Here is a 17,893-nt window from a genome sequence, read left to right on the forward strand (position 1 = left end):
GGTGTTCAAAGCAGTTACTTACCAGTCTTCCTTCAGGAGTGATAAATGAGTTTACATTTTACTGTGGCAGGGCAGACCAGAAAGGCCTAGAATGAGGGTGACAAAAAGACAACCTCAAAAAAGCTAAACCACAGGTTTGTTGGGCCCTTCCTGCCCACAGCTAAGGAATGCATGAAGGCCAGAAGAGCTTTTTTGTCTGAAAGAGTAAGAGAAAGGAGTGCAACAATCAAATCTGGTTTCAGTTTATTTCCAGAATTTTACTGTACAAAATATGCAAAGTGTAAAACGGTTTTATGTTTCAGTTTAAAAAACAACAAAACCCCATCCAGCTATAACTTAAGAGAACCCAGCTTGGAACAGAACAATTTACAAGGCTAAACCCACAGTGCATTAATGTCACAGACACCAGGAATTTGCTTACTTAAGTTCACAATTAGAAAAAAACAGAAAGACCATGTACCACTGCAGTTAAAGTCACATGTGCAAAGAAGAGAAAAAAAGAAAGAAATGCTGGTTAGTGTCTATTAATTAGAAAACCTTGGCAAAACCCTTCTTACTATACACAGTGTGTGTAGAAAAAGTATTACACAGTGATAAAAGAGGGCGGGGGAAGGGCATTTTGCTCCCACCCCCTTCCCCAAGACACAATAATGCTGATTCAAAGAAACAGGCACAGAAGAGTGTAAGATTCCTTCACAGTTATGCCTGTTCAAGTAGTGGCCACAGCATCTCCCCACTGTGCACACAGGAGATACCCCCAAGCATCGTCAGAGCTGGTGAGAGGTGCCCAGAAAGCAGCCAGAGGGAAGGGAGGGTCCCCTCCCTCCCTGAGCAGAGCACACCCAGGGCAGGGCCGGCTGCCTGCTGCCCACAGGGCTCCGTGTGCACCAGGGATAAAAGATGCAGTCTGCTAGGGGGATGCAGACGGGCAGGTAATGCCAGCTGTGCCGCTGGCACGGCGGGGACCCTGCTCGGGACTGGCCCAAAGCGATCCGCACCGCTCACAGCTGCCGGGAAGGGCAACTTTTGGTCATCGATGGGAGGCAGCAGCCTGAACGCAGGAGGATGCACACTCCCCTAGGAGAGGTCATGGCCCAAAGCCATCTCTTTCAGAACAGAAGTTTGGAGGGTTTCCTTTTTCCTTTTTTTTTTTTTTGTTGTTTGTTTTCTAAAACCAGCTCAATTCCAAGAGCACTTCCTTCTTAAGGACAGCTGAAACACTGAGCCACCAAGTCTGGCTTGAGGCTTTAAACACATATAATGTGCACACTAGAGGGGGAAAAGCACACAGACACACACAAGCTGAATGAGAAAACACCTGCACGCAAACCTCATGAGCAGCTCTCACACGGCTGGGCACCGCTGGGCCCAAGTGAGGAGCCAGCTCGTGACCAGACTACAGCACTTTTGCAGAAGACTGCAAGACTTTTGTTTATCCTTTGAAAAGGGCAGAATTACAACTTTTGGTGAGCAAGATGAAACTGGCTTCAATAGGTTTCCATGTTTAGCAAGTTATGGATCTTTTCAGTTTCTTCAGCAGCAAGTGTTGGAAGTGAGCACATTTCAAATGAGATCTTTCAAAGCTATTTATGTGGGGCAGGACCAGCTCCAGATATTTCTTCCCTACAACTTTTGGCTGTATTCAGCATCAGCAGATTGCCATGGTGCTGCACAGAGAGCCTCATCCCAAAGGAAAAGGTTTGGAGGCTTTATAAGGGCTGGGATTTGTTCCGATCTCCAAACCTGAGCCTTGCTGAGCACTGCCTCCAAGCTTCCAAGCGCAGCCTCAGCACCTCCCAGCCCTGCAGATACGCTATGGAGGGGAGTGCTACAATGCTTACACTTCCAAGAGTGCTGCCTGCTCAGCTTCCAGGTGTGGGAAAGGACACTGAGACCCAGGACAGCCTCACAGAGTCTGCACCCACGGCTGAAGCCACATGGCAGTGAGAGGCCAACAGATGTGACACTACCACCTGCCCATGCCCAGTTACAGGACTGGCAAAGCATTAAGAGTAGTATCTGCCCCTACACTCCTGGAAGCTGTAAGAAATTCACATCTTTCAATTTATAGCCAGGAAAGAGAAAGCCAGCCTTCATGGAAACCCACAGCCATTTCCATCTGCTCTAGAACACTTGAAAGTCTCAGCTGCATCTGGTTTTGCAAGATCTCAGCATGGCTTTGGATTTAGGCTGTAATAAATCTGAGAGCAAAAAACCCAAAGCCTTTAAAGTATCTGAGCAGCATTCTTGAGCTACAGGAAACATGCCAACATGGAAGAGAGGAGTGGGGCACCATCACTCCTGGCTGGGCACAGCACCCTATCAAATGATTCAGCTTCCAGTGAAGGACGTCCAGTGCAAGGATCATCTCCAAGGGGGACACTGACCACTCCATCACCAACAGGGTTGTCTTAAAAAACTACTTGAATTCTAATAAACCCCCCACAATTCTCAACCAGGTACAAACATCCAGACTGGGAGAGAGGAAGGAAAATACGTGCAAGGAGACAGTGCAGGATAGGAGAGGCATTCGGAGGAACAGCCTGCACTTGGCTGGCAAACCCTACAAGTTGTATTTATGCTCAGCTCTTGGCAAGCTCGGTAAAAGTAAGGGCTGCAGGAATTGGATCAGAGTTTCATTCCCTATGACTCCATTCTTACTCATTAGCTGGCTATAAACGGAGTGAAACAAACCAGTCTGCACTCACTGCTCAGTATTTTTTACAGAGTTTGAATTCCTACAGATGCCACAGGTCCAACTGCGGATCTCAAAGCACTTAAAAGCAAGTTGAGTTTAGCCTCACAGCACTCCGGTGAGGTAGGTATGATAGTGGTCCCCTGATTTTGCATGGAGAAGGGAAGCAAGAGAGAGATCTTGAAAAATGTCACTAAAAATACCAGAACAGGGAATATTCAGGAAGCATGGTTCCCCTTTCAGTCTGTCCTCACCCCTAAGCAGGCTGCATCTCTAAAGAGACCATTTGAGAGAGTCCTCTCCTTCAGATTTCATCAGGCAAAGCATTCATGCTGCTGATATAGGGAAGAACATTTAATGCAGGAGTTGGCCCCTGCTGACAGTGTCCTTTGTGGCAGCAGGCAGAAAAGGCAGTGTTGAACCACAGCACAAAGATGAAGAAGCAGACCCAGACTGAGCACACGCTCCTTCCGTCTGGTTCTCCATGTGTTAAAGAATTTAACAAAATTAAGACATGAGTTTCCTGAGCAGATACTGTCAGACAACCCCTCCTCATGGGACAGGGAAAAGGAAAGGGGAAGAAAATCCTGGGAAAGTAATAAAGTTTTGCAGATGTGCCTGTGACAAGGTGCTCTCATACACATGGCACACCCAAGCCCCTGGCAAGGTGGTTCTTGTTCTGGCTTCACAGAAATGATCCAAGTCAGCCACAGGCAGTAGCCTCCACACAGGTATTAAGTGCTCCACACTCTCCCAAGCTACTCCCCGTCTCTCCCACACTGCTGGCTATGCACATCATAAAAGCCAGGTGCAGGCATCTTCAGGAGAGCCAAGTGTAAGACACTTATATGTTCTCCTTCCTTTACTTTTTTTTTTTTTCTTTTAAAGGAATAAACCAACCTATTTTTTTCAAAGTAAAACACTGCGAAGGCAACAGTCAATAAAGGAGTCCCCTTACAGACTACCAGAAGGCCTGATCTGCCAAAAAACCCAAACACTGAGCTTAGAGAAGGAAAAACACTACCTGCTTCCCATCCTTTAAGGGCAAAGGGCATAATCCCATCATGTGCCATGCCATCCAGTTTCTTTACAACCATGTCAGGCACATTACATGGACTAAAAAGGATCCAGGAGACTACCACACGCGTGTAAGAAAAGTGCAGGAAACTGCAGGTGTCACTTGGATGGGGAATCATCACTTTGGACCCTCACTCACCAGGGTGCTCCCTTGATCCCAAGAGGACTATCCACAGGTGCTGTCAGACACGCATCTCCACAGCTGCAGAGGCTGGAAGAGCATGGACCCTCCTAACCTGCCCCCAGCATCCCTGTTTAAGGTGGCTGCTCCCTCCCACCAGCTTGTGGTGGGCATCAGCCAGCCCACACCTGCCATAGGAAGGGCTGGAAAAGGCCAAAAGGGACAGGAGGGGCTGTCACAGCCGTCCTCAGAAGGCTGTGCAGGCTGGCAATGAAAGGCACTGACTTACACACTGCTGGAACTAGGGCCTTCTTCATTAAGACATCCATATGGAGGGCAGGCCAGATCCTGCCCGATAAGGAACATTTGCATGGCAAAAGACTGAGCAGAATGAAATGATCATTTACATTCACATGGATCTCAAGGGACCTTCAGGTTGCTGCCAGCCTTGAAGCTGGCTCATCACTCCATGCTCTGTGCTGGCAATCAGACTTCAGAGCCCGATTTAGGCTCGCTGTTAAAAGCGAACCTTCTAAATCTCAGGTGACTAAATTCACACCTGAAAGCTGTACTGGTGGGCAAAGGCAGCCTCACAAACAAAACTGCATCTCTCAGAAGCAGATCCCAACGCTGAGCAGAAACTCCCACAGTACAGCAAGGCCAAGAAAGGCAGGCAGATTTTCAACATTCAGGCATTGTTTGGTATTTCTTAGCTACAGCTGAAGGCGTATGGTGGGGAAGGAGTCACTGCAGTGTTTCCAGAGCACAACAGTTCTCCAAATCAAGTGAATGGGGCAGAGGTTAGCCTTTCCCTGGCTCCTCTCCTGAAGGAGGGAAGTGTTTTTGCCCGTCTTTTCTCCAGACACACTTGAAGCTGGATAGAGAGGGAGGGGCACATTCCTGCCTGTGCCCCCTCTAAGAGGCTGTCAGACGTAGGGAGGGTCTGTGATTTATCTGAGGAGGAGCCAGCTACTTACTGACCCTGTCCCAGTGCAAATACACAGCCCTTGCAGGTGCAAAAGGAAGCAGCAGTGTTTGGAGAAACACATTCAGAAAGTCAGACAGAGGAGATAGAAACAGGAAGCCTTGGGCGTGCCTGAGAAAGATGCTGACAAGCAGGACAGAGGGAAGCCAGGACAGAGGGAAGCAAGGGAGAGATACCAGGGAGCTCTGACATGAAGAACAACTTCACTAATAAGCACTGATTAAGGGGAAAAAAAAAGAAATTGAAGAGCTGTAAATGGGCTGATCCAGTTCAAGACAAGCAATTTCACAGAGGATTAAACCATCCCATTATGCCCATACAGGCCCAGCACTGACAGAAGAGGCACATGGAGACGAGGAAAAGAAGAATAAAGAAGTCCCCTCACACCCCCACCCTTTGATATCTCCTCCTCCCTAAGTGAGCAGGGACTGTGGCACCCTGTGTGCCAGGAGATTTCTCTGAGGGACGGGTGAGCAATGAACCCTCAGGAGCAGCCACAGGCGGCAAAAGCAGAGACACAAGGTTACAGGCATGCACGGTGTAAGGCAGAGCTCCAAGAACAACTCTGACACTGCAGCCATGCACAGAGAGAGAGCGCGGGATTTACAGGATGCCTGAAAAGAGGGGCAAAGAAAAAAATCTGTTCTGTCTCCAAGGCTGAGCTAACTGAGCCAAGTCGCCCTGTTGCCTCTTAAGATACTTCTTTCTAGATAAGAAATCCCAACTCCCCCCTCCCCTTTCCAAATAAAGTGCAGATGGTCAAATATTACTGGTCCATCATCTGCCAGTTTCAGTCAGCATTGGGGAAATCAAACCCAAAAGCACAATATTGAAAAAAAAAAAAAAAATCTCCCAACAACCCACCCTCAAAATCCCTTAGACTGAAGTCTCAGACTGTAAGCGGAGGACAAATTTATGAGATTTAGGGTCTATGAACTCTTCTGAGAGTTTGATGAAGGGGATTTTTTTCACATTAACAACAAGGCTGAAGTCCAAGCACTTGAGGACAAACACGATGCCGTCTTGTAACCCGCTTGTGACCGCTTCTTCGCTGACCAGCGTCCACTGCTTGGAGAACCAGCGATCCCTGTCATACTGGAGGGTTGGGCCTGGGTTGAGGTAACGCTCCAGGAATGCCTGCCAAGAGCGGGACACACGTTAGCACCAGCCCCACAACTCGCCCTGATCTCTTCCCATCCCCAAATACAGCTCCACGAGCACGGGCTTGCCATGTTGCAAATTGTTTCAGCTCTCACACTTCAGAAGACATCTTCTCCCCAGTCCCTCTCAGCTTTTCAGACCCAGGAGCAGACATAAACATCAGGAGATCCTCTTTCAGTCCATCCCAGCAAGTTTGCAAAGTTATAGCCCTGACTTCTGCCTTCAGCACAGCCATCTGGCAGCAGTTCAGTAGAGCAGAGGTCATTTCTCCCCTACCAGCCCCATAACCGATCCCAAAACTACACTCCCAGACAGAACAGCTGGGTCTCTCCTTCAGGCCAAGTTAAGGTGGTAAACAGATGTTTCCATGTTTTCAGCCTAAGGGTGCAAAACTGAAAACACAATGCAAAACGCTATTTGACCTTGCTTGTATTTTAAAGTCCCTCTGCAATCTTAACGGCAGCAGAAATCCCCTTACATACCTGGGCACGGTCCCAGGTGGCTCACAGTGAGAGGGTACTAAGACCCATCTCTTGACAGCATTTCTTACTGCAGTAAGTCCTGGGTGAATGTCCAAGAATAACCCTTCCCTAGGACTGTGGGGTGTTCTTAGAAGGGAAGGTAGAGAGTGGGAGGGGAATTGTGTGACCTGTTTCCCTTATCATTCAGTCCCTTGCTGTGTCTGCAAGTCAACAGTCACAGTCAGGGCATGGAGCAGCAAACTGCGTTTGATCAAGCAGCTCATGAATTAGAAACACTGTCAGAGAGGCAGAGATTTAGGCAATAATTAGCAGTCCAAAATGCAGCAAGGCAGAGGGGACAGAAAACCAAAAAGGTCTTTTGCAGATTGACACCTGAATCATCCTGCTACCATAAGCCAGCTGGGAAAACTCCTGTGACTCAAAGCCACCCTTTCAAACACTTATTAAGCATTCCCTTTGCTGAACTGGATTCAAGAACAAATACCTCACAGGCACTTTCAGAAAAAAAGAAAAAGAAGATGCTGCAGAGGAAATATTACTTCCCTTCAAGACCTGATGCAAGCTACACCGCACTGGTCAATTCACAGGGACCAGCTATGAAAGCCTTCACTCACCTCCCTTGACAACTTCCTGTTCTGCTTGCACACACAGCTGTGCCATCCCCTTCTCCTTCCCTCCTGCAGCTGCATTAGAGAAAGCATTCATTACCTTTGGTGTCATGTTGTTGGTGATGCAGAAGGACAAGTGTTGCAAGATGCTCTCCATGCTGTGGTACTGCTGCTGGCGGGTGGTGCGAAGGTACTTCTGCAGAGCTCTTGCCATGGAGGGGAAGATGGCCTGGGCTGCTTCTCGGGGGTCCATCATCTCTCCTGGAGCTTTCTGCTGTTCCTCTGCCTGGAGGCGTTTGATGTGAGTGAAAGCCTCTTCTACTGCAACCACAAGCCTGCAGCAAAAAAATCAGGACAGCAAGAGTCATAACGAGAAGTAGGATGGGTCTGTGGTTAAGGCAGAGCCTGGGAGTCAGGATTTACAAGCCTCCTATTCCCATCTGCCATCAAGTCACTGCCTGCCACCAATTTACACAGAATCTTCTCTACTGACAGTCTAAGGGGTAGAAAGCAGCTCTTCCTTCCTTGCCCAAGACACCCAGCAACTGAGGGCCATAAACCAGGATCAAGAATGTCAAGCCCTGAGCACCGCACTTGGTTCTGCCAGCACAGCATAAACATCAGCTACTCGACTCAAACAAGACACAGCTGCACTTGGGTTTAACGCGTGTGTCCGAATTAAACCGTGTGTGACCGACATCGGTCCCAGCACACAGGACTGCAGCACGAGGCACAGGACAGGCAAGCACTCAGGGGGAGGCTGACCACACCCCGTGTGACCCAGGACTCAACCTGCTCCGAGACACTCCGCGCTCACAAGCTGCAGCCTGCTCCCATTTCCACCAGCTGGGTACAGAGCTCATGCTGTCCAATGACTGCGCTGCACCCTCCACTGAACAGCAAAGGTGAAAACACTCCTCCATTCCTCACTCCTAACACTGTAGCTAAAGGCATCCTCTGCAAACCATTCCTGTGTTGGCACAGGTGAGCAAACACCAAGACCACACCATAAAAGGAGAACAGATGTCTTATGACACTCAGTACTGGGCTAACTTGCAAGTGAGGGGCTACACTGCAGCTAGTGAGGAAAAAACAGTAATGGAAGAGCCACCCAACAGAACTCTTCGGCCCCCTCAGACAGGACTTGTTTTATACTTCATTCTCCTCTCAAGTCACCAATGACTGTCCACAATGATCTCAATATCCAATGCATCTTAAAGCCAGGGGAAGCTGCCTCACCACAAGCAGAGGTATAGCATACTTCATTCAGACTGTACATGAGGAACAGCACGAGAAGCCCTGAACTCTGCCCATTTTGTTTAATTTGACATGGGGGAGGTGGGGGGTGGAAAGCAGTTTTAAACTCCGGGCCTGAAACATCTGCCCTTACCTAGTGACTGATGGTTTCCCCTCTGACTAAGCAGTTGTTCTAACCAAACTCAGCAAGCATGGGAGATGCGCCCACATTTGGATGCTACACTTCACAGAAGGGCAAGTTTAAGTTCCTATTTCTCCAAGGCTGGAAGAGGGCTGAAAGACAAGAGGCTATAGAACATAGGTCAGACTGAAGAAGGCAAAGAGGGGATGTAGTGCCAGCATTTCCCCAATGAAACAAACTGCCAAAAGAAAACTCAAAACAAGCCAGCTCCTTCCAGTTATGACACATTCCTTCCAAACACAGCTCAGTTCAGGGAAGCCTGCCCTAAGCAACTTGCCTCAAACTGTTAGGTATGCTAACTACAGACTGCAATTAGGCTTTTAGATTAGATAAATTAGGCTCCTGAGCAAACAGAGGCACTGTCTCAGGTCACCTCAACAAAGCATCAATTCTGCAGCCTAAGCATGACTAGCAGAAGATATATCTATTTTCCAAAACAAAATATAACTGCTTGTGATCAAGTCTTTCCTGCTCAATTCATTGAAAGCCAGTCAAACTGTCCCTTTGACTAGCCTGCAAGCAAAAATATTCTCCTCACCTATGAATGGGCAACACCAAGCACTCCACCGATTCTGTCCCTGGATTACTTCAATACAAGCCTGGGCATGGGCAAAAATAATGGGATTTCCTAGAGCAAGTAACTGCAGACTTGTCAAACACTGGACTGCTCCCTTATCCAGGGCACTGCGTTAGCTTATGTGCCTCGTATACATGAGCTCAGCTGCACGCATGTTCTTCCGATAATTCCAGTTGCAAGCTGTCACCACCCCTTATGTATCTGGGCTTCATGAGCCTCCTCCCTGCGACAGATTTACAGCCACCCCTTCACGGTGGGTCAGGGGCACCCTCCAGGCCCAGCAAGCCCCACGTGGCTGAGCCTCACAGCTCTCACCCGGGACAGGGTGGCTTTACCTCGCCCGGCGTTTCTTGACGCGGCGCTCGTGGTCGGCCTCCTCGTAGTAGAGCTCGTTGTGACTGGAGTCCCTGCGCCGGGCGGCAGCCGCGATCATGGCCCGGGACTGCCCCGACGCGTTGTTCCCCGGGCCTGCGGGGGCAAGGATGGGCACAAAGGAGACAAAGGCGGTGTTAGTGCCACAGGGCTGGGGCTGGGACAGACCAGCACCCCACAGCAGCTGTCACACGTGCTCTGGGGCTCCAGCCTTCCCAGCCAATGCTGTAAACCCTTCCCTGGTCCTCAGGAGCTCCAGCTGAAACCCTGCAAGGCAGCACAGACTTAGAGAGGGCATTCTGGCACATGGACAAGGGAAGTTAGTTGGGATGGAGGGTCTCACACAACATACACAAAGGCAGAGTGAGGTGAACATGCTAAGGATGCAACTTACCCCCCATTATATATGCTTTCAGTTTGAAGGCAAGGGCAGCTGGAGCATATCACATTTCAGCATCAAGACAGTGTGAGAGCACAGAAAGTGAGAAGTTAGAAAGAGGAGAGAGACAAACACAAGAACATAATGAGACATGGAGATGAATAAATGAAAGCCAAACTCCAGACAGTTATTTGCAGGAAGGGGAAACAGAACGCAGGGGACAGCAGGGTCACCTTTAGACAAAGCACAGGGTTTCCCACAGGGGCAGATGCTGTCAGAGAAACAGTCCCACAACAGGGTGAGATGGGTTCTATATGTGTAGTAGCTTCTCACAGCGCTCTGAGCAGCACCAGCCATTAGAACTTCTGCTGCTGTTAACAGATCCTGCACAGCCACAGAAATAGGGAAGCTGCAATCTGCTCTGTAACACCTAGTCCACAGAGCTGTCTGCCACAAGACCTTAACTAGTGACCTTAAAACACAGCACAAAGTTCTGCAACTTTCCCATGAAGCCCTCAGCTCTGGCTGTTCAGGTAGGGAGAGGAAAAAGGTTGCCCCAGAAGAGTTTACAAACTTTTCTATCCAGATAGAGGGCAGAAGTGGGTCTACCCAGAGAGAAGTGATAGTCAAGGACTGCCTCCAAGCCACCAAGAACTGATTTGTGCCAAACTGCTCTCAAAGCCCACACTCTCAGCTGGCAGTGGTTAAGGCAAATCAATTGCACAGACACGCTCAAAATTCTTGTTCTACTCAAGCAAGGGCAACTCTTTTTAATTTTTTTCCTAAAAAGCCTAAATCAGATTCCAAGACAGAAGCCTGAAACTCAGCAGTGGGAAGAACAAGGACTCACATAAATAGCTTCTTAAAGAGTCTAAACATTGTGGGCTTTGTTTGACAGCCCTGAAATGGAGGATATGACTCAAGGGAGATACTAGCTCCCAAATTTGGGTTACATCTGTAATTTGCCTCGTTGAGTATGCCTGGCAATGAAAATCCTGGTTTTGAAGGTGAACCTCCCCACTCTGCATAAGAGAGATTACAGCAATATGTTTTTCTTCCCTGGCTGCTGCAGTATGAAATACAAAAGCTGTCAACAAATTAGGCTGCCTTAATAGCATTACTGTCTCTTTACAAGAAGGGTATAAGAGACTGTCAGGCTGCCAGGGTAAGCTGCAGCCAGAACTACACTCTGCTTTGTAAAATGGATGGAATCTTCTTAAGGACATGCCTCTAAGCCTGAGATTTCCATGTCCACAAAGGCAGCTGCATTGCACACAGAACAGCCCAGGCAACCGGTACTGCCCCAGAAGGGAAGGCAGGAGTTTCCAGACCCTGGCAGGCTCACAAGCTTGACACTTGCAAAGGCCTGCCAGCCACATCTGCAGCTTGCTTCTGGTTCCCTCTCTTTTAAGAAAGCCTCATGAGCTAGCAGCTTCTGAGCCACTCACACTACCAGATGGACAGTCTTTTCTCTGAGCTTGGGAGTCCCACTGTCCCAGCAGGTGCTGCTGGAAAAGAGAGCATGTCAACTCCTGAAGAGATACTGCAGTGCAGGAGAAGACAAGCCAGTAATCAGAATGGCACACCCTGCAGCTAGCCTGGCAGGCTGTGGGGTCTGAATAGTGTGCAGACACCTGCGGGATCAGGAAGCCCTCACCTTCCCTACACCAGGCCTCACTGACAGCAAGCAGCTGGAATGAATGATTTCACCTCTAGAAAAACACAGAGCATTTCTGTTTGCATGTCTGATTGCTTCCCCTCTCCAACACAACTCAATCAAGAGCATAACTCCAGGCAACAAAGGACACATGATGGTCAATCTGTCCTTCCTCTTCCTCCACTTTCCCCTTTCTCTGTCAGGATGGAAATATCTCACTGTAAGGATCTAAACTCAGGACTCAGGAGTGCTGCATGAGATTGGAGACTGGAGAAGCCTTTAGGGTAAGGTCTTTGAAACTCACCAAAAATGAAACAAACAAACAAACAAACAAGGAAAATGAAAACAAAATATTCCACACCCATAAGGCACTGAAACTTTGTTTAAAACAAAATAATCACGTCTCGTGTTTTTCCATACGACAGATATTCATATTTCAGTCTCCACACCATGCACGCAGAGCCATCTTGCCCAGCTAAGTGCCTTCAGCCTCCTCTTCCCAGCTCTCGAAGCCTTTCCATACTAACAAATTCATGGACAGAACTTGCCACTACCACATTTTGTCACACAACTTCAACCATCTTCCACCATAAAAGCTTTGCTACTCAGCTTGGACTCTTCCAAAGGAATGTGCACCTCTATAAAGGCTGCTAGGCACACCCTGCTTAGCAATCCTGGCTTTCACTGATAGGGTTTGAGTGTCAAATGATTAAGTCCAGTTTTCACTATGAGCATCCACATATCTGTCCATCCACCTGCTCTTCTAAAGCCCCAAAGCTTGAAAACTCTTTGTAGAACAGAAAAGCTCAATGGGGATCGTTATCTGTGTTTGAGTTTCCATGGCCATGGGTGAGCCAGGCATAGCTCATTTAGTGCCGAGGCTGCAGGCTGATGAGCATCAGTTTCATCAGCAACTGCTGCTTACACGTGGCTCCTTCACTTTCCTGAAGGATGCATGTGAAAGCAGCACAATAAACGACTGGGGAACTCATTTAAGTTAAAAGTTGTATTTATTGTACTATCACAACTAAGGAGATGACCCAAGGGTGACAAAAAGCAGAGGCTTCCTGAAACAAGCAGGAATGCTGAACAGTGTCAAGCCACACAACAATCAAGACCCAAAACGTGGCCATTTCACCTGGCAAAGACAAAAGCCTTATTGTGGGCTAAACACATCTGTAAAGTCACCTGGAACCAGGAACTCAGCACTGCTAGGAAGATTTCCAGCAAGAGACAAGGATTTGGCAAAGCAAAAAGGTGAGAATGTGTGCATAACAAAGCATAAAGCAAACCCAGCCCTTCCCCATCCCACCCAGTCTCAGAAACTACATTTTACCTCACCTACCATCAACATTGTAGACTTTCAGGCCAGCCATGTGCTTGGCTGCTCGGGATTTGGAGGCTGTTAACAAGGCTGGGTTGTAGACTGTGAAATCTCGGTAGTAATTTTCCAGAACCACCAGTGCAGCTCGTTGGATGCTGGGGAAAGAAGAAAAAACACAGTAAGACAAATCCCCTCAGATCGAAACAAGCTCTCGTGTTCCCATAAATTTAAAATATATAAAAAAAAAAAAAAAAAAAAAAGGAAGGAAGAATAGCAATATTACTCGGAACCGAGTTGCCACGCCTCATGGCAATACACAGAATATTAATTACTCTCTAGGACCTGAAATTTCATTTGAGATGCAAGATAAGTATCTCTGCCCTCAGCTCAATAGGAGGATGTCAGGAAATCCCTAAACAAGGGCAGCACAAAGTGAAGCACTAGGCTGCCTGCAGCACTGGAAATTACAGAACAAGAGCTCAGCCTCCCTCAGCAGTACAATCACTGTGCTGCAGAGACCTTGCTCAGGCTGAAGACCAGAGCACCACACAGGTTTTGACGTAGCTGGCCAGCCTGGATGGAGGGACCAGCTCAGGATGGATGCTTGTCCTTCTGCATCATTTCCAGACGCACCTCGCAGCTCCTCACACCTTCTCCATCCCAGCACTGACATGAGTGCAATCTCTTCAGCTTTCACAGCAGGATAAGATCACTGCCTGAGGAGTACGGCTGCCAGCATTACCTCAGTGCTGCTTGTTAAAATCCCTGGCTAGGGACAGAATGAGGAGCAGTGGCACTCCCTCCATCCCTTTGAAGAGATGCCTTTACATAAAACGATGACACATGGGAGCAAAACAAACACACGCGCCAGCAGCAGGAAAGGCTCAACCCAGAGGTATCTTCCTTTGCGATCATTTTGACAACGGACAGAGATGTCTGTAGGCGCTGTTACCAACAAATAGGGCAGCACTTCAAAACAAGCCTGAGCTCTGGTGTTTAAAAAAGCGGGAATAGGACACAGCTCTCTCTCTCCATGCTGCTCTGGCTCTGTGCCTCGGTGTGGCACCCGACTGGCAGCAGCACTCTCAGCAAACCACCAAGATCACCCATTGAGCCAGCTGGAATTTGCCAAGGAGCCACGCTAAAAATAATTTTTGTGCTTTCAAAATGAAAGTGTAACTGCCAACACATTTGTTGCCAGTTAATTGGAAAGGTCACACTTACCAACAAGGCCTCTCCAAAGGAAAGCAACAAAATATTCTCACACATTTTACTACGTAGGAAGAAAACATTACAAGAAGGATAACGTGGGAAAGTAAGACATTAACAAATTAAGCCCTAAATTCAGTGCTCAGTGCTACCACAGATTCTGTGTGCATTCCTGGAGGAGCAATTTAAATTTTCCTGTGCTTTGTGCTAATATTAAACTTCTGCATCACACCCAAGTAATTTAAACACACACACACACACTTCCCACCATCCTCACTCTATGGCTCCTGTATACACTCCCACTGATCAGTGAATTAAGCACAGATGCCAGCCCATTCAAAAGATTCTGAGAAAGAAGAACACACCCAGACTTGTTCACTGAGTAGCTTCATCACTCAGTATTATGGTACATCACCATTCATTTGCTGTCTACCTTTCATATCATGGATTTAGATTTTGAAAGCAAATTCCTTAGGATTGTTTGGAGGGGTCTTTTGGATCCAGCTAGAACTTCTTAAAGATGCTTTTAGGTGTCACTTTTTCATAATTCCTCACCTTACATTTGGTAAAAGCAACTCCACTTAAGCACTCAGCTACTGATTTGTGATAAAGAGCCACTAGTTAACCAAGGAAACAATTTTCCTTTGATAAAGTAGTACAGACTGACCCACTGCCAGACACACGCAGATGCTGACATAGAACAGGTGAAAGCCATTTTATTTCTCCCTGCCACGCTTCTGATTTCTATTGTGAATTTGCTGCAGCCTATAAACAAAATTTCATAAAAGTAATCATGTGGCAGCAGCACATAGTTCCCCCTTCTGACTACATTCAAACATGATCAAGTTTTTCCATCTCTGCTTCCCAGGAAGATAAAACTCCACAGAGTTTCATCACAAAACACAATGTTTGGAAAACTAGGACCAACTCAAAACAGGAAGATAAAAACGAACAGAGTTATTCTCTGTTAATACACTGTTACTAATTTCAAACAGCACTGGAATGTCCATCCCAGCAGTGGGATATGTTTGGGAACACCACTGACCAACCAGCTCTTTTAGGACAAAACACAATGCATCACAGCAGAGAATAATTTATTTTTATACATATACATTTTCCCTGAACCCCACCGACAGCATTATCATCAGGATGCCGGCTTTCCCCACCTAACATCCCCCTTCCATCCCGTCATTAAATAACCTTCCCCACCAATTCATTGGCACGTGCACTCAAAATCCAAACACAACCAAGCTTTTACATTGCAGTAAGCAACGATTATTACCCTGAAAATTAAAGCCCAGGTATTTGTTGCTGATGCAAATCCAGTATAGGCTCAATCCCACACATGAGATACCCCAGACACATGGAGGGGTCTGGGAAGAGAAATGTAATAAAAATCGGTTTCCTGAATTTCTACCAGCCCACTTCTGTCTCCCACGTAGTCCATTCTAAGCATGGCAGGTTAGGAAGACAACTACAACCCTTCAAATTCTCTGTTGCAGGAAAAAAAATTAAATAAAATTAGAAGCCGCAGACAAGTAAATTAAAAGGGTCACAATAATTTGCAAGAGCAAGGAAAAGGCTGAATCAGAGCCTCCTGGGCCGTGTTGCTCAACCTCCTCACCCACATCAAGGGGAAGCCTCACCCTGCCCCACACAGGACAGTCATCAGGAACCCGCGCCCTGACCAGGTACAGCACCCCGAGCACGGCTCTTGTGCAAGAGGAGGGGCAGCGCCCAGAGCAGCAAAGCAAACACCGAGAGCTGGGTCCCGACAGCAACCCCAGCTTTTCGGGCTCCCCACGGCAGGGCAGACCCTCTGCTGCCCTGCGGGCACGGCGCGGTGGCCGCAGGAAGCAGCAGGGCAGCTCCAGCGGGAACGGGAAGCCGCGGCCTCCCCGCAGGCCCCGGCTCGACCATGCCGGTCACGGCATTCATTCAGCCGCATTTCAGCGAGCTGAGCCGAGGCTTTCCTTTTGTTCAGCGCTTTGAAAGAATGGGGAGGGGCAGGAAGAAAACAGAAAGTTTCGATACTCGATGGCCCGTATGGAAGAGGTCAGAGTGAGGCTCGTTCTCACGTCCCATCGAGAGAGGCTGGCAGCCCAGTATATTTCAGGCATCGTAGCAAACTACCAGAACGCAGAAAAAGCGTAGCACAGAAACACAGAAATCATCATAGAAAGGCTTGGGTTGGAAGGGACCTTAAAGATCATCTAGTTCTAAAAACTGGGACACAAAAAGCATTTCCATGCAACAGTTGAGATTCAAAAGAGGAAAACCTCTTGCACAATCCAGCAGCCCACTGGAAACACGGTTTTCCTTGCACGCAGTGTCGGTGAGGCTCCGCTCTTTGTTGCTTTGCGTTTTGTGCAGTTGGAGGGTTGCTTTTCTCTAATTATTATTTTTACTTCCCTGCAGAAGGCCATGTCACAGCACGCTGCCAAGAGGGAAAGCAAACAAGCAGACCCAGCAGAAGCACAGGGTACCTCAGTGGCATTTGGCAGCAGAGAAGTGCAGAGCCCTTTACTAACAGTAATGAATTAACTTTTACAGGGCATCCAAGGAAGTGGAGGAGGGGACTATGTGACACAAAGGTATCGACTATTTTTTTCTCTCAACAGGGTAGTCAGGAGCAGTTTTGCCTGAGTACTTGCTGCTACAAAAGGTTTGGGTATTTGCAGTCTAGCCATTCACTGCACCTCAGAGGCCATTCTGGCTTTGTATTTGCCTTCTGTGACACAACTACACCGATACTGAAATTGGCTTTTCTTAGTGGATTTCTAGGAAAACAGGCTAGTACTACACCGAAGCAAAGCACAAGGAAAGAAGCCTGTTTATATCATCAAAATACTTGCTTTGGACACTGGTGGTTTCTAGAAAAAGGAGTTTGTTTGAGTTTTATGAAGCGGTGGGAGAGGGTTGGTGAAAATAAAAAATAAGGAGAGAAAAAAGATTAAAAATTGAAGCCACGCCTCTATGCACCTGTCACTCACATGGTTTTAGCAATTTTGTGCTTTCCTGCTAAGCTATAAATGTAGACTGTAATGGTACTATACATGGTAGTATAATGTCAGGCGACACTGAGAATCATCGAGGGCAGAGGAGTGCCCCACATTTTTGCAACAGATCTATGTACACATCCAGAAAGAGCTGAGCTGTTTGCTACCAGAGCATTCTTGCTATGGATGCAGATCTTGCAGCATCAGGGTTTAGAGTGAGCCACACACACCTAAAATACACAGGATAGTCAAGAGGTTTGATGACTGCTGTGCTAATTACATGCTAATAATGAGGGCCCAGGAAGCCTGGGGTTATTTAATCAAATGGTTCCCAGCACAGACTCCTCTCCTCCAAACAATATTTTTTTAACATTCTTCAAAACAGACACAGTATCAAAACAAGCCAAGGTCTCTGGGCACATAAAATGCTTGCCACAGCCAATTGGGAAGTTTGGCACCTCAAAGAAAAGCTAAGAAAAGATTCCACAACACAGCCTTCCAAGAAGAGCCAAGAAGAGCTTTGCCTCACCAGATGTCCCCAGTCTACAACAGCATCGAGCTTGCCTACTGCAAGAGATACTGAAGTCTCCTGGGGCACTGAGCTGCTCATCCACAGCGCTTTGTACTCTCAATCAGTGCTGTCAGCTCACACCCAACAGGCTCAGAGGACTGCTCTGCCTTCCCCTGCCGTACAATCACATCTTCCTCCCAGAAAACTCCCCTTTTTCCCTTCTCATACACTTTTGCCAGGGCACAGAACTAGGGTTCAAGTTCCTGATCCTTCACCATGTTGGACTGTTTTCCCACAG

General features: G+C 47.7%; 1 protein-coding gene across 2 annotated transcripts in view; it reads right to left on the reverse strand.

Annotated features, from left to right (window-relative positions):
• Positions 1-1,130: 1,130 nt before the first annotated feature.
• Positions 1,131-17,893, reverse strand: part of VANGL1 (VANGL planar cell polarity protein 1) — a 45,003-nt gene continuing 28,240 nt past the window's right edge. Inside the window, exons 5-8 of one of the 2 annotated variants that reach the window (XM_058850338.1) lie at positions 12,898-13,031; positions 9,480-9,612; positions 7,230-7,464; positions 1,131-6,015 (exon numbers count right to left, since the gene is read on the reverse strand). In XM_058850338.1, the coding sequence (XP_058706321.1) occupies positions 5,755-6,015; positions 7,230-7,464; positions 9,480-9,612; positions 12,898-13,031 (763 nt within the window). In that variant the 3' untranslated portion in view covers positions 1,131-5,754. Of the gene's footprint in view, positions 6,016-7,135; positions 7,465-9,479; positions 9,613-12,897; positions 13,032-17,893 lie in introns of both variants that reach the window. The other variant, XM_058850346.1, reaches the window with a different exon arrangement.

Source organism: Poecile atricapillus, chromosome 1 (assembly GCF_030490865.1).
Source record: "Poecile atricapillus isolate bPoeAtr1 chromosome 1, bPoeAtr1.hap1, whole genome shotgun sequence".
NCBI classification, from domain to species: domain Eukaryota; kingdom Metazoa; phylum Chordata; class Aves; order Passeriformes; family Paridae; genus Poecile; species Poecile atricapillus.